The following is a 22,710-nucleotide window of genomic DNA, read 5'->3' on the forward strand; positions in this document are numbered from 1 at the left end:
ATGAAGAAGAAAAAGACAGTATAGGAGCAGGAGAGAGGGACAGAAGAAGAAGAAAGCAGAGATGGAGAGAGAGTAACCAGACTCACCCACACCTTGGACAAGACACACTCTCACACACACTCTCTCACACAATACACACACTCTCACACACACATTCTCTCACACACTGTTGGAGTATCTCATCACTGCTGGTTGTGAAACAGAGTGACTGTGCCTCTGTCTGATGCAGGTGACTTGTTGCTACGGTGATGCCACCTGACAGAAGAGTGGGTCTTAATGGGATTGGTTACGTACCTACACTGTGTGTGTGTTTGTGTGAGAGAACACTTTGCATCAGCATCTATACAATACTCTGAAACTAACCCCTCTTCTCTCCTGTGCATGTGTGTGCATGTGTGTGCATGCGTGTGCATGTGTGTGTGTCCTGCAGGCGGGAGGCTCCCAGGTGATCTTCACCAACCCTCTGGAGATCGTGAAGATCCGTCTGCAGGTGGCAGGAGAGATCACCACGGGCCCTCGGGTCAGCGCCCTGTCTGTCATCAAAGACCTGGGCTTCCTGGGGCTCTATAAGGTCTGTACACACACACACACTTACTGTACACGCCTGTTACTGCACGGTCATGTACCGGGGACATGCTAGTCGATGACCCATCTCTCTCAATCATGACAACTTCCTGGCTGTACAGGAAATTGGTGTTAGAGTGTCGTGAAGGTGTTCCGCTGTCGTCAGTCCTGCTTCCTGACAGGATGGTTGTTGGCTGTCCTCAGTCCTGCTTCCTGACAGGATGGCTGTCCTCAGTCCTGCTTCCTGATAGGTTGGCTGTCCTCAGTCCTGCTTCCTGATAGGTTGGCTGTCCTCAGTCCTGCTTCCTGATAGGTTGGCTGTCATCAGTCCTGCTTCCTGACAGCATGGCTGTTGGCTGTCCTCAGTCCTGCGTCTCAGTCCAACACCAGAGGGACAATTCATCATAAGCTACACTTAACCCTAATTGCTGTAATTGCCATTTTTCACAAAGTGGGGGTTACAGTGCCTTACGTCAAAATATTAGTATGATATAATATTACGCACCCCACACTTCACCAACGGGTACCAAATATTATTACAGTAGAGCTCATTCTGAACACCTACCACCTCAGTTTGGAAAGAAACCCTTCCCCATACACACACACACTCCCATCACACATACACACGCATACACACACACACTCCCATCACACATACACACACATACACACACACACTCCCATCACACATACACACGCATACACACACACACTCCCATCACACATACACACACATACACACACACACTCCCATCACACATACACACACATACACACACACACTCCCATCACACATACACACACATACACACACACACTCCCATCACACATACACACACATACACACACACACTCCCATCACACATACACACGCATACACACACACACTCCCATCACACATACACACGCATACACACACACACTCCCATCACACATACACACGCATACACACACACACTCCCATCACACATACACACGCATACACACAAACACTCCCATCACACATACACACGCATACACACACACTCCCATCACACATACACACGCATACACACACACACTCCCATCACACATACACACGCATACACACACACATTCCATCACACATACACACGCATACACACACACACATTCCATCACACATACACACGCATACACACACACACATTCCATCACACATACACACGCATACACACACACACATTCCATCACACATACACATGCATACACACACACACACATTCCATCACACACTTGCATACACATAAACACACTTCATTAGTGTTGTTGTGATTGGGATGCTAATGGATCCTGAGCCAGACTCTCCTGCTGACAAGCAGGCAGCTAGCATTAGCAACTGAATCGGACCGCAACCCCAGGGGTTTAAAGAGTTTATCTGAATTGAGGTGATTCTCAGGCCAATGTTAGTGTAAGGACTGAGAAATCAAGGGACCCTAACAAAGGCCATGGTGGTATTGTTAACCCAGCCACAGCCTGGAGGGTCCAGCCTCTGTGTTCAGTCCTGATGGTGTGGTGGAGACATGAAGAAGGAGCCCTGATCCATGACTGGGATTCTGAAAACCCTTTTAAAGAGCTGTGATTGGTCCTTTATCCCTTGCGATGATTATGATGAGTCATGTGACCCAAACTTGGATGCCTACGTGTGTGTGTGTGTGTGTGCGTGTGAAAGTCTTTGTGTGTGTGCATGAGAATACTCAACCTGGTGCATTCTCTTGTCTGGGTCTGTCTGCCTGTCTGTCTGCTTGTCTTTGCTTCTGTGTGTTTATAGTGTGTGTATAGGATGTCTGTATAGCATGTCTTGGTTACATGTGTGGATCTGGTGCCTCCCATGATAACTATTGTTTTTCTATCAATCGGTCTACCTGTGTGTGTGTGTGTGTGTGACTACAGTACACCAGTGTGTCATAGTGTGGGGGTGCCCCGCCCCGTGTGTGTGTGTGTGTCTCCTGTGTTGAGGAGACAATGCGTATTGAGAGTTGGAGACGAGCTCCAGCCTGCTGGTCCCAGACGCCCTGGCTCCTCAGGGCTGAGCCCAGCACAGAGCAGCCTTTGTCAGGGTAATTATCCTGCCTCTCAGCCTCTCCTACTCCCCAGCTCCTCCGCTGGAAAACTGGCCCACCAGCACCACCTCTGGCTACCGGGGGAACTGCAACTCAGAGGATATCACATGAACCGTCCTGATGGGCTGATGGATATGGTGAAGATATTTAAATCCTGTGTATTAAGAACACTGCAGTGTACTCATGAACACAGTCATAAAGAAGGGATCCCACACTAAACTTTTTTACTACATTTTTGTTCTCAGTTATCCTGGGAGTGTTTCCTTGTCTTCCTGGAGGGTTGAGGTGCAGTTCTATGGCTGTATGTGTTGCCCTCTGTAACACTGCTGTAAAAAGCTCTATATGAATAAGATTTGATTTGATGAACACCCCTGGTGGTCTCATACAGGGGCCAACAGGACAGGCCAAATATTGCCCCAGGACCCAAACCTCAGACCCAGTGACAGGCTTAGACAGGGGAGCCGAAGCTCCTTCAACCTGACGCAGTAAACCACATGAATGATGTCATTTCCTGCTAGATTAGCCAGGCAGGGAAACAACCACAGTTTGAGGAAGGACAGTCAGACCAGGTATCAGTACGACGTGTGTGTGTGTGTGTTCAGTGTGTGTATAAGTGGAAGGATTAACCTGGAGGAGTAAAATGAAGGCTGTCCAGCAGAGGGTTTATTCAGGCAGTAAACGGGTCCTGTTGACGGGAGAAAGCTTCCTCTCCCTGCCTGGACGACTGCCAGGCGAGAGGCGGGCTGACAGGAAACTGAATCTGCTTGAAGATGGCCTTTTGTTTACAGTGACAGACAAGTCCAATCTTCCTTCCCTCCTTCCCCCCCCCCTCTCTCTCTCTCTTTCACTTCCTCTCTCTTTCACTTTCTCTCCCTCTCCGGCTTCCCTCCTCTGGTTTCTCTCTTTTTCTTGTCTTTGGTCTGTGTTGCCTGGTGCTGAGAAAGAGGGGCGCATGTAACGAGAGTGGCAGCAGGAGGGCCGAGGGCCCCTGGTCTCTGCTGGTCTCTGCTGGTCTCTGGTCTCTGGTGGTCTCTGCTGGTCTCTGCTGGTCTCTGCTGGTCTCTGGTCTCTGCTGGTCTCTGCTGGTCTCTGCTGGTCTCTGGTCTCTGGTCTCTGCTGGTCTCTGCTGGTCTCTGCTGCATCTTTCACACAGAAACCTGCCATGTTGGTGTGGGGTTTCACTGAAACCCAGTGAAGACTAAAAACTGGAGTGTTTTTTCTTAATTGAAAAACTATGAAGTACAGCAGTGGTATGAAAGTACAGCAGTGGTATGTACTCATGGTACGGGGTCCCAGTGGAGAGAGTGGGAAGAACGGAAAAACCTGTGGTAGGAGACGGGAAGAGGGTTTTTGGTCGATTACCAAATCCGTAGTTTTCCATCCCTCCCCATCATTGAAAGGTTTCAACTTTTCCTGCATTTTTCCGTAACAGCTTCTCCATCTCTTGATTTCTCTTTTTCTTCTTTCTTTCTCCGTCCCCCCCCCCCCCCCAGGGAGCCAAGGCCTGCTTCCTGCGGGACATCCCCTTCTCTGCGATCTACTTCCCCTGCTATGCTCACCTCAAGGCTGGCATGAGCGATGAGGACGGCAGGATAGGGCCTGGGAAGATGCTTCTGGCTGGGGCGCTGGCAGGTAGGATGCCACCTACCTTCTGCAGAGTCTACCTTCTGCAGAGTATACCTTCTGCAGGGTCTAGCTGCTGCAGGGTCTTGCTTCTGCAGTATCAATGTTCTGCAGGTTCTAGGTTCTGCAGAGTCCTCGTTCTGCAGTCTCCAGGTCTTGCATCAACCCTGAAGGCCGCGGGCCCTGAAAGCAGCAACCACAGTCTCCAGGGCGGTCGTCCCTAATAAGGCTCCTCGGTGATCAGGCCTGGGGTTTGGAACCAGAGCCCACTACACTCCAGTCTGCCAGTCGGCCCGGGAAAGTTTCCACTTCTAATACAGAGGAGCAGGAGAGCTGGGAGTGTTAAACGTGATCCCTGTTGGATCATGAGTGACCAGTCAATGACAGATCTGAAAACAGAAGAAACCTCAAAGGAAAACATTAGTCGGCTGGATCAGTGGTTTAACAGCTCTCTCTTCGCCTCTTGCATACGTGAAAAATATGATCTGGACACGGCAGTTAGACGTTAGAATTTGAAGTGGCTTCTTTTTTGTATCCTAAAGAAAACAGTGTTTAAAAGGAGCGTCCAAGCCAAGCCAGGCTGGTTTGGAACGGCACAGACTAAGAATGAATATTTATTCAGCATCCTGAGGGATGTGCTGGTTGCTAGTTCGTCTCCTTGGCTTAGACCAACCTTGCATGGCGCTAAACGGAAAAGTAATTTCAACTCAGATCCACTTCCTTTATTTGCTGTCTACGTCTTATTCTGCATGTTATTCTCCAGACTGGCAAGCAATGGTTTAGACATAAAAAAAATAACGATATAATATAATGATTCTACATTTTTTGCCTTTCACTCACGGCACTTTATCACTCCTTTCCACGTTGATCTGCGGTCACGCCGTTTTGGCAATTAGCACTTTACAGTCGGCGCAGGAAATTGAATTACACGCTCGGTTTACACCAGAGTTACCGGCCAAGCCGACCCTCCGAACCCTGGTCTTGTAGCTGATCCCGCCCCGACTCTCTGTCTGCTTGTGGCTTGAGGAAAGGCAGCCAGGTTAAACAAGACCCATTTGCAGCTCTGGTACTCAGTGAGCTAATAATGACTTGATGTAAAGGGCTGTGCTGCACGACACAGCCTTGTGTTAAGGGTGTCTCTGTTCTGTTAAAATACATAGATCTCTTTGGGCTCCTCTTCCCTCACTCTCTGTTGAAGGAGTGGGCAGGTGGTTCAGTCCCAGTCAGGGGAGCAAGTCTCAGAGAGGAGGGAGAGGGAGGGGGGAGAGTGGGAGGGAGGGAGGGGGGAGAGTGGGAGGGAGGGAGGGGGGAGAGTGGGAGGGAGGGAGGGGGGAGAGTGGGAGGGAGGGGGGCGAGGGAGGGAGAGAGCGAGAGAGAGGGATAAAGAAAGGGAAGTGGGAGGGGAGCTAGGGGGTGGTTGGAAGACTCTAACCCTAACGCCTGGGACACACTGGCTCCGAAGCGCCACAATCAGCTACAAAAGGCGCAATGCTGTTCACACTAGACACACATTTGTCCACGCCGGTCACCAAGACAGATTTTCTATCTTACTCTTAAACACAATGTTCAAAGAAAGAACGGACAAATATGTTGGCTTGACAATCAACAATCTTTTTTGTTTACATTGTGAGTTTAGTATAGTTTTTATTGGGGTAAACACATGGTTGGCCGTTTGTTACCAGTGTAGTGAGGTTAGGTGTTAAGTGATAGGCCCACAACTAACTTAGTAAAATCTTAATAACATGTTTGTTTATCCAAATATATCAGATAATATGGTGAATGTGATCATCCTGCAGCCAAATTCATAAGCCTCTCACGGAAACATTCGACCAGCTGCCGAAACGATCGCTGCAGACCGCCAGCCAATCGCAGCGCTTCACAGCCTGTGTGGCCGGTCCAATTTGATAACATGGGTGTCGAAAAGAAAAAGGCTGGGCTTCCAAGTGCTTCCAGGCGCTTCGCAGCTAATCGCGGTGCTTCGCAGGCCGTGTGTCCCAGGCGTAACGCTCCCGGTGCTAGCGGTGGTCTGCTGAAGAGGCAGGTGATGGTAATGGCGCGGCTGTATTGATGATTGAGGCCATTCAGAGCTGAAGAGGCAGGAGAGGGGCCCTGGTGTGGCCGGTGTGCGCGGCACGGGGAGCACGGCACACGGAGCGGGCCTCATTAACGCAGCATTGTCTGAACAGTGGGGAGACCGAGGAGAGGAAGAAGACGAGATCTAGAATTAGCTCTGTCGTATTGGTTCCTCCAGCCCCCTCTGCCAGCGCTCCGTCGAAGTGGGACGCTCTGCTGATGTCACCGGGCTGTTGTGGAATCGCTGTGACTGATTTTGAAGAAAGAAAAAACATTCAGGGCTGTTATAGGCTGGCCTCAGCAGTAGCCAGGGTTCAATTCCGGTTAAATTCGAGTCGTGATACGAAGCACCCTAACCCAGAACAGATTAATATATAACCACATACTGGAGACTGCTGGGAAAATGGGACTCTTTCAAATCAACCACTCTCCCTCTCTGTGTGTGTGACCCCTCTTTGTGTGTGTGACCCCTCTTTGTGGTGTGTGTGTGTGACCTCCCCAGGCATGCCCGCCGCCTCCCTGGTCACCCCGGCTGATGTCATCAAGACCAGGTTGCAGGTGGCTGCTCGCGCTGGCCAGACCTCCTACCACGGCCTGGTGGACTGCTTCTGGAAGATTCTGAGGGAGGAGGGGCCCCGGGCCTTCTGGAAGGGGGCCGGAGGTGAGATGTCCCGATGACCACGCTAAGGTCGCTTTCACACTGGTAGTTTGGTTTTCTAGGACCGGACCGAAAAAAGACAATTTTACATTTATTATTAGGAGGGTAAAAGTTCACTCTGGGTATTTTAACACCAAACCTGTGTTCTGATGGTAACTCTTTCTAACGACTGTGTTCTGATGGCAACTCTGTCTAATGACTCCTTTTGCAGCTCGTGTGTTCCGCTCCTCGCCGCAGTTTGGCGTTACCTTGGTGACCTACGAGCTGCTGCAGAGGTGGTTGTACGTGGACTTTGGAGGAACGTGAGTTCAGTCTGGTTTACTGTAGGCCGTGGCTACTCTGAACTCTTCAGTATGAGCATGTTTATATATACACATACTATAACTTATTGTGTCTAGAAATGTAGCTCTACATATGTACAATATCTTTCATGAAATTTATTTTAGTTTCTATGTCTGAAGTAGTTATTGTAGCTTGCCTAGCTAGTTTTGTATTGCAATGAATAGCCACTGAAAGCCCAATTCAATTGAAAAACGGGATTCAGAAAATGCCAGTGAAATGTCCCTATACATGTACAGCAGCCTTTCCATCTGTGGATCAGATCTGATCTTTAAAATCGGAGGATTTTAAATTGAGATTTTTTGTTCCTGTCATTGCTGCCTTTATAAGACTAGCAGGAGAGCAAACGTTCTCCTTTTAAAAGCAACCAGCTAGCCAGCTCTTACCGGCGGCGAAGGGAGAAAAGAGAAATGCCACGAGGCCAAAATAATTTGAAAGTACATCAGCTGTCGGCTCCAAACCTGCACTTTACAACGATGGGGGTGACATTTGTTCAAACCCAGTCGGCGGAGACGAAATCCGTTTGACTTAGGCTCTTTTGTGCCTTTTGGGTTGAAATTAGATAATTTCCCCTTCTGGAGTTTGCTATACTTTACTTTCTGTGACTCTTGAGTTTTTTGTTTTTCTTAGACACTCTATAACACAATATAGAAAAGTTCAGTATGTTGCTACCAGTCGGTCATGGTTCAGACTTGGATGAAGATCCGGTGGTTTTTAGCACAGGGCTGAAATACAGAGCCTGTTGTTCATATTGGACAGATATCACAGGAAAGACTATGAAACCATTGTGGGGTATTCATTTATTTCTGGTTCGACTGCTTTTCAGGAAAAAACATTGTCCTCTCCCAGTTTTTATTATTCGATTAAGATGTTTATTTTTGTGGTGGAAAAATGTGGCTCCGTACCTTCATTATCTTCACACTCTGATCCCTCTCCTCCCTCCTCATCTCCTCCGTTCACTCTCTCTCCCTTCTCTCCATTTCCTCCTTCCCGCTCTCCTCCTCTCCCCGCTCCCATCCCTCCCTCCCCTCTTCTCTTTCCCGTCCCTCCTCTCTCCCCCTTCCTCTCCCCCCTCCCCCTCTCACCACAGAAAGCCCTCTGGCTCGGAGCCGACTCCCAGGTCTCGGATCAGCCTGCCGGCGCCCAACCCAGACCACATCGGAGGGTTCAGGCTGGCTGTGGCCACGTTCGCTGGCATCGAGAGCAAATTTGGACTCCACCTCCCCCGATACCGGGTGCAGGCAGAAGCCCCAACCTCTCCCACCTCCCCCCTGAATCTCCCCCTCTCCCCCTGAACAACCACCCCCTAAACCTCCCCCAGAGTCTCCCCCCTGAACCTGATTCCCACCCCTCTCTACCCTCCTGTAGGGGGCAGGATAGAGCATGGACCTCCACCCCACCGTATTCCACAGGGAGATAGGAGCACACCAGTAGAATGTACCTCTAAGACAAATATTGATAGTTGATATGTGAAATATAGAACACATTGATTATTCTCACGAGTTCTGTTTCGACAGTAACAGTTTGGAAACTAATTCTGGTTAGCTCTTTTAGTTTTCTGAAAGGAAACGTCTATGGCGGGGTAAAAATCTAAGATGTTCATCTTTTAAGTTATATTCTGAAATGTAGCATTTATTTATTTATAGTACACTATGCACTAAAGAGGACAGCCAGAGGTTATGATCCCTGCACTATTACCCTTCATGCTAACTGGTTGTGTGCTAACCTATTGTATGCAAACTGGTTCTACGCAGTCATCCACCAGTCAGATCCGCTTGGCACATCCACCCTGACACATCACTTAAACATAGTCAGTTTGCCTGGCTATTGACTATGCATCACAATGTTATCTGTGCAGTATGAGACAAAGCACACATTTTCATATCAATCCTTCTTGGGGGTAACTGTACACTTGAAAATGTGTACTTCTGTCACTGTTACCATGGTACCTCCTCAGTGTCTACGGCCTAGAGTAGGAGAACCCCACTGTGAAGAATACATGTCTGTAACTGTGAGCACAGCAGAAGGCTAGCAGATGGTGCTGAATGTTTTTTAATAGCATCAATGTCAGAGAAGTCTTTATTGAATGTGTACAGAGTGAATATAGAATGTTTATAAAAGTGTGTTATATTTGTGCCTTGCATTAAGTATGGCAGCAAAATAAAGAGATATATTTATGTTAGTATAAAAAGTGTGGTGAAGTTTTATTTATTGTCTCGACATGTGTATCCGAATTTGTAGACTTTGCTACGTCTATTAGAGGGTAAAATAATCCCAACACCAGCCGTTCAGTGATTTGTTCTGGTTTAATAGTGAATAAATAGCAAGCACTGGATTACAGTATGGCAACACCGTCTTAAACAGGCGTCTCGAACCCTGGTCCTGGATAGTTCACTGCTAATCTGGCACACCTGAATGTAATAATTATCTAATTGATCAGGTAACATGTGTTGAATCAGGTCAAATAAGTGTGGCTGCAGAAAAAACCCTACAGGCAGGTAGCTGTCCAGGAACAGGGTCGGAGGCCCCTGGTCTAGAATGCACCTTAGTTGCTGCAGTGTGTTATTACAGGACTGAAAGCAGAGAGGAGTCTCCCTGAGCATGGGGACGCAGGAAGGAATGTACTGAGAACAGATCTCACCACCTTCACTAGGACTCACAGCTTACTAACACTATGACAACGCATAGCAATTCATGTACGTTTAAGATAAACAGCATCACCAAATCTACTTTAGTGACAGTACATCAAACGATTAATACTTTCTTTCAGTCATTACAGTATATTTGACAGAGTAGCAGACGTCACTTAAACAGCCAGATGTGGCTCACACAACACCACCTGCAACACCACCTGCATTGTTACAGGTGTGAAGCCCTGTAACAGTGCCCTGCAACACACCACACAGTCAGTACAGTATGCAAGACGACTGTCGCTTACATCCAACATTTTGTCCCGAATGTGTTGCATGCACACACAGCTGAAGAGAAACGACACAATCAAGAGGAGCTGAATAAGGCATTCCACGGACCCTGCTCACGAAAGATGATGTATCTTAACACACCATCATTAAATACCTCCAAAAAAAAAATGCATAAACGTATTAATACAAGTCTCATGAGAATCATAAACATAGGATTTACAGTTACAAGAAAGCACATTCTTGCCAGAGCATACAGCGACATGGAATCCTTAAAGACACTGTGAGAGTCAAAACAGTCCATGAGCTCACTGCAGCATCATGAAGGAGTCTTACACAGGGCACATGGAGAGAGGAGGCAGGAGAGTCAATATTCACACACTACAACCAACGTGGGGAGACCTCTGATTGGCTGGGATCCACTGTACCTGATGGTTATTGGTGGGCCAGCTGATCTTAATCCAGCCAATCCTATGCCGCCAGCTCCCCAGGCCCCTCCTCCTCACCATCGGCTCGGTTGGCGTGGATCTCGGCCAGCGTGCGGGCGAAGCGCGCCCAGTCCTCGCTGTGGGGCACTGCCAGCTGCAACACACACACGTGCTTTACAACATACTGTACCATCATTGATGCTACTGTGCTTTAGAGAATTTTTCTGGTATCACTACTTTACTTCAATATTTATTTTGGCCCATGGCAATATCCGAGGGAGATGTTCGAAATTGTCTGTGTCAAAAAGGATTCATTTGACACCTGTTATATACTGTTGTTACACTGTTATTACACTTACTTACTTATTACACTTTTTACACAGTTTTTACACGTATTAACAGGGTACGGTACCGGTACCAAATCAATGCTTTTACAACGGGTCCGGTTTATTGAAGCACCAAATTATGCCAGGAACATCAGAGCCTTAAAGAACACAGGTACAAGGTTATGCAATGTAAAAGTCTTCGTATAATCCGGACAATTGGTGCTCTATAAGTGTTTTGGATAAAATGACCAAAGGGGTTAGCATGTGTGTTTGGGATAAATGACCAAAGGGGTTAGTATGTGTGTTTTGGGGTAAATGACCAAAGGGGTTAGCATGTGTGTTTTGGGGTAAATGACCAAAGGGGTTAGCATGTGTGTTTTGGGGTAAATGAGTAAAGGGGTTAGTATGTGTGTTTTGGGCTAAATGACCAAAGGGGTTAGCATGTGTGTTTTGGATGAAATGACCAAAGGGGTTAGTATGTGTGTTTTGGATGAAATGACCAAAGGGGTTAGTATGTGTGTTTTGGATAAAATTACCAAAGGGTTTAGCATGTGTGTTTTGGGGTAAATGACCAAAGGGGTTAGTATGTGTTTTGGGTAAAATGACCAAAGGGGTTAGCATGTGTGTTTTGGATAAAATGACCAAAGGGGTTAGCATGTGTGTTTTGGGGTAAATGAGTAAAGGGGTTAGCATGAGTGTTTTGGGGTAAATGACCAAAGGGGTTAGTATGTGTTTTGGATAAAATGACCAAAGGGGTTAGCATGTGTGTTTTGGGGTAAATGAGTAAAGGGGTTAGCATGTGTTTTTTGGGGTAAATGACCAAAGGGGTTAGTATGTGTTTTGGATGAAATGACCAAAGGGGTTAGTATGTGTGTTTTGGATAAAATGACCAAAGGGGTTAGTATGTGTGTTTTGGATAGAATGACCAAAGGGGTTAGCATGTGTGTTTTGGGTAGAATGACCAAAGGGGTTAGCATGTGTGTTTTGTGGTAAATGACCAAAGGGGTTAGCATGTGTGTTTTGGATAAAATGACCAAAGGGGTTAGTATGTGTTTTGGATGAAATGACCAAAGGGGTTAGCATGTGTGTTTTGAGGTAAATTACCAAAGGGGTTAGCATGTGTGTTTTGGGGAAAATGAGTAAAGGGGTTAGCATGTGTGTTTTGGGGTAAATGACCAAAGGGGTTAGTATGTGTGTTTTGGATAAAATGACCAAAGGGGTTAGCATGTGTGTTTTGGGGAAAATGAGTAAAGGGGTTAACATGTGTGTTTTGGGGTAAATTAGTAAAGGGGTTAGTATGTGTGTTTTGGGGTAAATGACCAAAGGGGTTAGTATGTGTGTTTTGGATAAAATGACCAAAGGGGTTAGTATGTGTGTTTTGGATGAAATGACCAAAGGGGTTAGCATGTGTGTTTTGGATAAAATGACCAAAGGGGTTAGCATGTGTGTTTTGGGGTAAATGACCAAAGGGGTTAGCATGTGTGTTTTGGGGTAAATGACCAAAGGGGTTAGTATGTGTGTTTTGGATAAAATGACCAAAGGGGTTTGCATGTGTGTTTTGTCGAAAATGACCAAAGGGGTTAGCAGGTGTGTTTTGGATAAAATGAGCAAAGGGGTTAGCATGTGTGTTTTGGGGTAAATGAGTAAAGGGGTTAGCATGTGTGTTTTGGATAAAATGACCAAAGGGGTTAGTATGTGTTTTGGATGAAATGACCAAAGGGGTTAGCATGTGTGTTTTGAGGTAAATTACCAAAGGGGTTAGCATGTGTGTTTTGGGGAAAATGAGTAAAGGGGTTAGCATGTGTGTTTTGGGGTAAATGACCAAAGGGGTTAGTATGTGTGTTTTGGATAAAATGACCAAAGGGGTTAGCATGTGTGTTTTGGGGAAAATGAGTAAAGGGGTTAACATGTGTGTTTTGGGGTAAATTAGTAAAGGGGTTAGTATGTGTGTTTTGGGGTAAATGACCAAAGGGGTTAGTATGTGTGTTTTGGATAAAATGACCAAAGGGGTTAGTATGTGTGTTTTGGATGAAATGACCAAAGGGGTTAGCATGTGTGTTTTGGATAAAATGACCAAAGGGGTTAGCATGTGTGTTTTGGGGTAAATGACCAAAGGGGTTAGCATGTGTGTTTTGGGGTAAATGACCAAAGGGGTTAGTATGTGTGTTTTGGATAAAATGACCAAAGGGGTTTGCATGTGTGTTTTGTCGAAAATGACCAAAGGGGTTAGCAGGTGTGTTTTGGATAAAATGAGCAAAGGGGTTAGCATGTGTGTTTTGGGGTAAATGAGTAAAGGGGTTAGCATGTGTGTTTTGGATGAAATGACCAAAGGGGTTAGCATGTGTGTTTTGGATGAAATGACCAAAGGGGTTAGCATGTGTGTTTTGGATAAAATGACCAAAGGGGTTAGCATGTGTGTTTTGGGGTAAATGAGTAAAGGGGTTAGCATGTGTGTTTTGGATAAAATGACCAAAGGGGTTAGTATGTTTTGGGTGAAATGACAAAAGGGGTTAGTATCAGGGTTAGAATTATGGGGGGGCTTGGGGGGGGGGTTTACCCCCCTAATTAAGACTTGGACCTCCCCCAAAAGAGGTAAAAACAACAGGTTGGGGGGGTCAATACATTTATATATCGTTCTTACCTGTAATCGTAAACATTACTTTACGCCCCGGAGAAGAAGTTGACCCCCCCCCCCCCCACCCCAATTATCATTGTATAATTCGCACTCTGATTACACTGTCATTACACGTTTATTATGTTGTTATTACACCGTTATTACACTTATTACACGATCCCTACACTGTGATTACACTGTTGCTGAGATGGGAAGTAAGAATACTGTTTAAGTCGATTTCTTTGGTATCAGTTACTTCGCAATAATTTTTTCAATAATATTCGAGAGAAGACAAGACATCTCTACGACCTTCTCGGCACAGCACTACAGGTAAGTGGAACATATATTTTTGATTCTGGGGTCACTTTAATGTGACTGTCAACCTCCACCCGCAAAACTCCAACTTCACAAACTTAAACTGATGACTCTTAATTAGCAACCACCAACGCCGAGGCCACATGGTCCTCCTAACCCTCTGCTAACCACACCACAGAGATGCTCAAATTAGTCTAGCCTATGTTGTCGCCCCCAGCGAGGCCACGACCCAAACAGCTCTCCAGCAGCTTTGTGGTGCAGCTAGCGTCTCTGTAAAACGGAAAATGATATTTAAAAAAAACGCCGAAAAGAAAATAGTTTTGGCTTCGAAATGTTGATCCCACACACACAATTAACCTTAAGGTACTGTAGCCTACTGAAGCATGCTGACGCTGAGCTACAACAATGCTCCTCCCCAAAATGCAAGTTTCAATACAACATGCAAGAGATGTAGCCCTAAGCTGCACGATATAAAGAGTTGCTAGCGTGTGCTAACGGTTAACAATATCACCGTCCGGTGTAAGGGTTGGTACCGTACCTCTCCAGCATCGTAGACCCAGACGCGCCCCTCCGAGTCGCCCACGGCCACCTCCTTCCCACCCGCTGACCAGCGGACACGGTTGAGGGCCGACGCTCCTTCGATGGTCACGCTCGCTGTGGGCACCTGGAGAGGGTTAATACGTTAGCCAACGGTGGATACAGATTATATTTTGTAGAGTTTATGTAACCCTATATCCAATGTAACAGCAGCCTAAATGTTACTGTCAAGAAACGTAAAGTCGTATATTCGTAGACATCGCTAGGTCTATTTGATGGTTAAATAGCACCGGAAAACGTGAGAACCTGGCGGGCCAGCGTCTCTTCAGGGTTCAATAGTGACCATGTGAAGGTGGACGGCAAACCCGTGTTCAGGTACGGGAACACACTCCCAACAACCGCAGCCAAAGGAACAAGTCTGTCTCCTCAGCTCTACGTGAAACTATCTTTAATGAGTTACATAAATCTTCATAAAACCCTTCGGTGCATCCATTAAACAATACAGCCGCTAGCCCACTCCGTGATTGAGTACAGATGAAGGCCTACGTGGGATTCAAAGATAATTGTACATTTTTTCGGGGCCTTAAATGCTTTTACACGAATGTCATTCCTAACGCAGTAGCACAGTGCCAGTTTCAGTTTGCAGTAACGTCCCGGGATGGGTTAAAGCCATGGTTTCCTGTCATGTGACTGCGTGTCGGAGTGTGGTTGTGGAAGCTCAGCATCTTGGCTCCTGACAGACAGGGTTGTCTGACACCAGGAGACAGAAGCCTTGGCTGCACGCCGGCTAATACACTAGCTTCCAAACAGCTACGCCAAACACACACTGTCTGCTAATAGTCTGCTAGCTTCCACCAGTAGAAACTGGATGTGTGTGTGTGTGTGTTAGGAGGGAAATGAGAACCAGGCATGCTGTGCTGTTCACATTAATGTCGTTATGAGAGCGTGTTTAATATGTCCATAACAATGGATGATGTGTGTGGGAGAAAGACCCTGCCTCTGTGTGTGTGTGTGTGTGTGTGTGTGTGTGTGTGTGCGACCAAGCTTCAAATAAAGCACATTGTTGGAGCAGACAATGTGTGTGTGTCAGATACCATGTCTGTACACTGGGTCATTGGACATGCACGGCCATGTTGATATTAACTGTTCTGCGAACTAAACCATTTTGGGGAAGGGGGGGAGACTGTATTTGTATATAATTGGGATTTGCAGAGCAGTTGTCTTCCAGTGGTGGGGTGTGAGGGGGGGGAGGGACAGAGGGATGGAAGCTGGTGTAGAGGGACACAGAGGAGCACTACTCACCAGGCACGTGTATAATTAGAGAGGGCGGGGCCGGGGACGGTGTCCTTGGTAACAGGGAGGGGGGGAGCTGGGGGAGGGGGTGTCTGTGGTAACAGGGGGAGGGGGGGGGGCAGATCTTTCATCTGGTGAATGGGACGGATGAGAGGAAGACAATCCTGACCCCCCTAACCCTGAGTCTGAGTCTGACAGCCAGTGGTGCCACAACACCGGAGAGAGTGTGTGTGTGGGGGCATGCATTTGAGAAGAGGAGGGTGGGGGGGGAGGGAGAAGATGGGGTTGCGGGGGAGGGTGGGGGAAGAGATTGGTGGAGGAGTCATCAGCTGATGGATTTACGGCGGAGGTTGAGGGACACGCCCACACAGAGGAGGGCTGGTCTGTGGTTCAGCTGCAGCGCAACAAGAACACACACACACACAGACAAACACACTCACACACACACAGACACACACACTCACACACACACACACACACACTCACACACAGACACACGCTGACCTCTGTGTCGTTATTGAGGTTCCACAGGTCCAGGCGACCCATACCATCCACGGAGGCAAACAGGGCGGGGTGGACCGGAGACCACATGACATCATACACATAGTCAGAGTTGTCCTCAAACGAGTAGAGGGGCCTGTTGTGCTGAGAGAAAGAGAGAGAGAGATCAGTCAGAGAGAGGTACGTATACAGTCAGTCACAGAGAGAGAGAGAGAGAGAGAGAGAGGGAGGGAGGAGAGAGAGAAGGAGAGAGAGAGGGAGGAGAGAGCGAGACAGACTGAGTGGCGCTGGTTCTGCCTCTGGGCTTGTCTGGGGACGGCCTAATTAAAACCTTTGCACGTTCACGCAGTGTCATAAAAATGAGAAAACTGGCTGGCAGATGAAAGCTGTTGCAGAGGTACTGTAACCTGGAGGAACAGCTGGTGGAGCAGGATGATGGAGAGAGAAAGAAAGAGAGAGAGAGAGAGAGAGAGAGAAGGAGAGAGAGAGACTGACAGAGGAGACAGCTAACCGGGGAGGGATGGCGACAAGAGGGTAGAGGGGGAGGCAGAGACGAGAGGGGGCGGTGAGAGACAGGACATTCCCACCCTCCCACGTCTGGTAAGAATTCCTGGAGGCTGCAGACTGCATTCCGTCCAGGTAGACAGGTAGGAGGAGGGGGGAGGGGAGGAGGGGGTCAGGAGTCAGGTAGGAGGAGGTAGGGAGGGGAGGAGGGGGTCAGGGGTCAGGTAGGAGGAGGTAGGGAGGGGAGGAGGGGGTCAGGGGTCAGGTAGGCTGAGACAGGCTGGCAGGAATGCTGTCTCTGCCCCCCTTCTCTCTGTCACAGGCGACAGTCATTATGAGAGTCTGTGAGAAAAGCAGGGAGGGAGAGGAATACACACACACCCACCTGAGCATAGATTACTAGAACGCACACACACACTCGACAGGTACCTACAACAGTCCGACAAGCGGACAGAATCTCTGGCGTCCCTGTGTCCTGGCTGTGGTTTTCTGACAAACCTCTTGCCAGCAACTCAGTCCTCTACGCTGCTCTGAATGTTCACAGGGATGCTGGGAGAGGGACCGGGAAGGTCAACATGGCCGCCAGACAGCCCTCCACCCAGATCACCTGATCTCCTCCCCCTTCCTGTCTCCCCCAGGCATGGTCTGGGGAGCCTGTAGCAGTGTTAGGGTCAGTAGTGATGATCAGTCAGCTGAGAGGAGCTGTTTGATGTAGCTGAAGGATGGAACAGATGAGGGTTCTACCAGAGAGGCGGTGGAACCTCAGGGTTCTACCAGAGAGGCGGTGGAACCTCAGGGTACTACCAGAGAGGCGGTGGAACCTCTGGGTTCTAACAGGGAGACGGTGGAACCTCTGGGTTCTAACAGGGAGAGGGTGAAACCTCTGGGTTCTAACAGGGAGAGGGTGAAACCTCTGGGTTCTAACAGGGAGAGGGTGGAACCTCTGGGTTCTAACAGGGAGACGGTGGAACCTCTGGGTTCTAACAGGGAGAGGGTGAAACCTCTGGGTTCTAACAGGGAGACGGTGGAACCTCTGGGTTCTAACAGGGAGAGGGTGAAACCTCTGGGTTCTAACAGGGAGAGGGTGGAACCTCTGGGTTCTAACAGGGAGAGGGTGAAACCTCTGGGTTCTAACAGGGAGAGGGTGGAACCTCTGGGTTCTAACAGGGAGAGGGTGGAACGTGAAGTACTGTGGCGTCAGCCCCATGGGCAGACAGAGTGGAGCTGGCCAGAGCCCACAGCTTCTAAACCACAATATTTACAAAACACACCGAGAGGCTGGATGTTTCTGCAGCTTCTGAGCTGCGTGCCGAACAGGCCTGAGCCAGGGTCAGGCTGGGATTGGCAGCTGGAAAGTTACCCTCCAGGGGATCCTTAGGGGGGAGGGCTTTATACACACACACACACAAGCATTCATACACACACTCATTGTACAAACACACACGACAGGAGACAGACTCATTCCTGTGGTGCCCCTCAAAGGAAAGGGAATTCCCAAATCCCCCCAAATAACACTCCTGCACAATGCCGCTGAAACACTCCTGAAGTCACGTTACGCTTCAAGAATGAATACATATAAGAGAGGAACCTGACAGTGCTCGATAAATCTCTCTCTCTTCATCCCCCCCCTCTCTCCTTCCCTTCCTCTCCCTCCCTCCCTCTCTCTCTCTCTCTCTCTCTCTCTCTCTTTTTTTCTTGCTTCATTCCTCCATCTCTTTCTCATTTGACTCATTTGGAGTCACTGAACTCTGAAAAGCGCAGTCAAACTTGTAACGGTCAGCTCAGGAATAGCAGAGGGTGGGTTTGACTCAGCGAGCACAGCAGCCGGTTCCAGAGAACACACCTGCAGAGTCCTGACACTGACCCATCGACAGGTAGGTGACACACACACATTCAGGTACAGACACACACACTCAGGTACACACACACACACTCAGATAAAAACACACGCACAATAGACACTTACGTACACACAAACACACACCCGGGTACCCCAGCTCACCTTGGTGCTCCACAGTTTGACGGTCCAGTCGAAGGAGGAGGAGGTGAACAGGTGAGAGAAGTCTACAGGTCCCAGAGCGCTGTGACAGCTCAGGCCTGTGACCGGGCCCTGGTGGCCCTCAAACACCTCGCAAATCCCTGCCCTGCTGCTCACACACACACACACACACACACACGCTTGAAACACACAGCACAACCAGAAACCCCCCCTACTCCTCCATATGGATGCTGTGTGTGTGCGCGTGAGTGTGTGTGTCTAACCTGCCGTGTCTGCAGGCTGCGTACACGGTGCCCTCCTCGCTCCCCACCACGTAGTTATTGACATCCCCGGTGGGGAACGCCATGCCGGTCACAGCCACCGGCTTGGACTTGTTATACACCAGCTCCATGCTCTCCTGCACACACGCACACACGTGTGATTACAAACAGATCCCCCATTAAAGATGGATCACAATCGATTGCTGCAGTTGATCGGTCATAATCCAGCCATGATTCAGGCTGGTCTGGGGTCAGTAGTTACCTGAGGCTGGGACAGCATGTCCAGATTCCAGGAACACATCTTCCCATCCGTCGACACGGTGATCAGGTTGTTGGCGTTTTGGGTGCCGACTACGTTCACACAGTACACAGGGTGCTACACACACACACACACACACACACACACACACACACATAGCAACAAGACAGATCGATAGCTTTATATCGGTTCTCATGACTCACACTTACAAGGAAAGACTGACCTTCACCCTAACCCTGAACATGCTTCCTACATCCCAGCCCTGACAGGACCGCTGAGGAAACACGCTGTAGTGAGATGCTGTGGTGTCATCACTGCCCTCACACTGAGCTGGGTTTTGCCGCCCACAAAGACTCCATTCAGACAGCAGACGGCTGGATGAGTGTGGATGAGGCCAGCGTCCAGAGAGGAGGAGGAGGAGGGGATGAGGCCAGCGTCCAGAGAGGAGGAGGAGGAGGGGAGGAGGGGATGAGGCCAGCGTCCAGAGAGGAGGAGGAGGAGGGGAGGAGGGGATGAGGCCAGCGTCCAGAGAGGAGGAGGAGGAGGGGATGAGGCCAGCGTCCAGAGAGGAGGAGGAGGAGGGGAGGAGGGGATGAGGCCAGCGTCCAGACACAGCCATGAGGGCCGGGGGCATGGGGGGCATGGAAGGCATTCAGGGGCTGTGTGTGTGTGTGTGTGTGTGTGTGTGTGTGTGTGTGGAAGGTATGCACGATGGAATGTGTGTGTAGAAAGCATGCGTGATTGAATGTGTGTGTGGAGAAGGTATGCATTATTGACTGTCCGTGTGAAATTTTACATTAATGACTGTGTGTATGTGGAGAATACACACAATTGAGTTTGTGTGTGTGGAGAGTACACATGTGTGTGTGTGTGTGTTTGTGTATCTGTTTGAGTCCGAGTACATTCTCCACATGGGAACACAATGTGTCTGTTTAGCTCTCTAGCCAGTGAGTTAGGCTAGACTAGGCTTTCAGACTCACAGTGAGTTAGGCTAGACTAGGCTAGGCCTTCAGACTCACAGTGAGCTAGGCTAGGCTAGGCTAGGCCTTCAGACTCACAGTGAGCTAGGCTAGGCTAAGCTAGGCTAGGCCTTCAGACTCACAGTGTGGGCGGCAGCAGACAGGGGCGTCCTCTGGACGGGGGTCCGGCGGTGGCTGCGGTTGTCCCAGAGGACGATCTGGCCCGAATAGGTGCCCCCCACCAGCAGGTTGGGGTGGAACCTGGCAAAGCCCACAGACACCACAGGAGACTGGAGAGGATAGATGGAGGGAGGGAAGGGAGAGGGAGGGAGGGAGAGGAAGCAGATTAAAGTCGTGCAGCATTGATGTGGATCTGAACTCTGAGGACACACAAAGGGACAGGGAGAAACGGCTTTGGAGAGAGTCTGAGCGATCAAGCAGAGAGAGAGATAGAGAGAAAGAGAGACAGAGACAGAGAGAGACAGAGAGACAAAGAGAGTGAGAGAGAAAGAGAGAGACAGAGAGAGAGAAGAAGCGTGAGAGAGAGAAAGAGAGACAGAGAGAGAGAGACAGAGAGAGAGAGAGAAGGGCGTCGTAGGAGGCCTGGACGGAGGAGAGATGAGTTGACGGTGGAGGGACTGTCGGAGGAGAGAGAGCGGGGGTCACAAGGGGGGAACGCAGAGACAAAGCGAGGGATTGTGGGAGGTGCAGCCGTTTTATATTACAGCATGGCCCACCCCGGGGGGTAACCAGCCAAGCGCAACGTGCTGCCTCCATGGTGACAGGCGCAGCCTCCAACTCCGTCCCCTGTGAGGTCGTGGTTACTGAGTTCCTCTTCAGTGCTCGTCACATCTGGGTTCCTCTGCATGCCAGGAGTTTGGTCTCGCCTACCGCCAAGCCGGAGAACCGTCTATTATAGGGCTGTGGAACCAGAGAACTGTCTACTGTAAGGGTAGAACCAGAGAACTGTCTACTGTAACGGTAGAACCAGAGAACTATCTATTATAGGGTTATGGAACCAAATAAGTATATTTTATAAGGTTCTGTTACAGATGCATCTACTATCAGGTTCTAGAACCAGTTATTCATCTTTCTATAAGGTTCTGGACCCATAAGAATATCTACTATATGGTTCTGGAACCAGTGACCAATATCTGAACAAGATATGACCAGATGCAGTCGTCCAGTGCTCACTAGCTCTAGACCCCATCTGATCTGGAGGACTCGCTTCCATGACTGTCCTCCCATTCCTTTCTGCTTTTTGTCTCTATGGTCTACTGTTTAACACACAAAGAAAAAATCTCTCTCTTTCCCTCTCCTACCACACGCAACCGCCAACCCCTACACTCCCAGAGTTCATTTTAAAGAGGACTGGAAAACCGACCAGAACTAAAGAAAACACCACACTCGTCTCTTCTGGTCTCTCCCCGGCTCCTCCACCACCATCAGAGGAGAAGAGGTTTTATAAAAAGCGACTCCAAATAAACCTTGGGGGTAAAAATAAAGTCGGCAGTTGGCCATCAAAGGAGACTTCTGTTTGTTTACACACGGGTTGTGCTGAGAAATCTGGATTAAACTTTAAACATATTCAAAACAATGAATATTTGTGTTTGAGCGATTTACGTCAACTCTTACATTCCTACTGTGACTGTAAGGGAGGGTAGTTACTAAAGATTGAAATGTTACAGCATCCAAATCTTAAATCAGAATTGGGGGTGAGGGACACATCATCCATCTGAAAACATCAACCACAACAAGAGTGAGTCGACTCGACCCGACTCAGAGCGCAAGAAAACCGTGACTCCACCAAAGCACCAAAACAAAGCCCGCTTTTATGAAGACACCGTCTACAGAACTAGGCATACGTCCAGTTTCAAACCCATCACGTCTCCAGAGGAGTAGCGTGGTGCCAGGTCATTCCAATAAGAGCAGAGGCCTCAAACCCATGACCCTGTGGTTGTCGGGAATGCTACCCCAGATTGGGCTTCATTACTGGGGTAATGAGAGCAGGGAAGGGGCCCCCTACTACCAGAGGGCTGGTCCTTCCCCTCATAGGCCCTTCATCACCTCCTTTGCTACGACACGTACAGCCAAAACCCCAAAGAACTCTTCTCTTCCTCTTCTATTTGTTAAGACAATTAGTTCTACCGTCTGCCCTCCCCGGTAAGCGCTAGGTCCTCAGAATCATCCACCGCTTGCTTCACTAATCAAGATAAAGCTAATCGTTGTCATAGAGTAATGAATCACCTTGTGATTTAAACAATAACTGATCACAACGTGAGTTCTGTTAGATCAGAAAAACCTGGAACCAGCTTCCTGAAACAGACTCTGTCCTCTGCGTGTGTTCCAGTTCTTTCCACGCAGCTTCCAGAAGGTTCTGACTCATCCTGAGCTCTCTGACCTTTCATCTCATCACAGAAGACATCAACTGTTCTGTCTCGTAAACAGATCAGTGTTGG

General features: G+C 48.6%; 2 protein-coding genes across 2 annotated transcripts in view; one reads left to right on the top strand and one right to left on the bottom strand.

Annotated features, from left to right (window-relative positions):
* LOC124467452 (calcium-binding mitochondrial carrier protein Aralar2) overlaps positions 1 to 9,480 on the top strand; it is a 17,820-nt gene extending 8,340 nt beyond the window's left edge. Inside the window, exons 5-9 of the mRNA XM_047019736.1 lie at positions 321 to 571; positions 4,139 to 4,277; positions 6,844 to 7,002; positions 7,211 to 7,301; positions 8,429 to 9,480. Of these exons, the coding sequence (XP_046875692.1) occupies positions 321 to 571; positions 4,139 to 4,277; positions 6,844 to 7,002; positions 7,211 to 7,301; positions 8,429 to 8,633 (845 nt within the window). The 3' untranslated portion in view covers positions 8,634 to 9,480. The remainder of the gene's footprint in view (positions 1 to 320; positions 572 to 4,138; positions 4,278 to 6,843; positions 7,003 to 7,210; positions 7,302 to 8,428) is intronic.
* A 151-nt stretch (positions 9,481 to 9,631) lies between these two features.
* Positions 9,632 to 22,710, bottom strand: part of LOC124467590 (cytoplasmic dynein 1 intermediate chain 1) — a 36,497-nt gene continuing 23,418 nt past the window's right edge. The window contains exons 12-18 of the mRNA XM_047019914.1: positions 20,395 to 20,541; positions 19,296 to 19,409; positions 19,037 to 19,170; positions 18,777 to 18,921; positions 16,274 to 16,414; positions 14,478 to 14,603; positions 9,632 to 10,838 (exon numbers count right to left, since the gene is read on the bottom strand). Coding sequence (XP_046875870.1) covers positions 10,728 to 10,838; positions 14,478 to 14,603; positions 16,274 to 16,414; positions 18,777 to 18,921; positions 19,037 to 19,170; positions 19,296 to 19,409; positions 20,395 to 20,541 — 918 coding nt within the window. The 3' untranslated portion in view covers positions 9,632 to 10,727. The remainder of the gene's footprint in view (positions 10,839 to 14,477; positions 14,604 to 16,273; positions 16,415 to 18,776; positions 18,922 to 19,036; positions 19,171 to 19,295; positions 19,410 to 20,394; positions 20,542 to 22,710) is intronic.

This window comes from Hypomesus transpacificus, chromosome 4 (assembly GCF_021917145.1).
Source record: "Hypomesus transpacificus isolate Combined female chromosome 4, fHypTra1, whole genome shotgun sequence".
NCBI classification, from domain to species: domain Eukaryota; kingdom Metazoa; phylum Chordata; class Actinopteri; order Osmeriformes; family Osmeridae; genus Hypomesus; species Hypomesus transpacificus.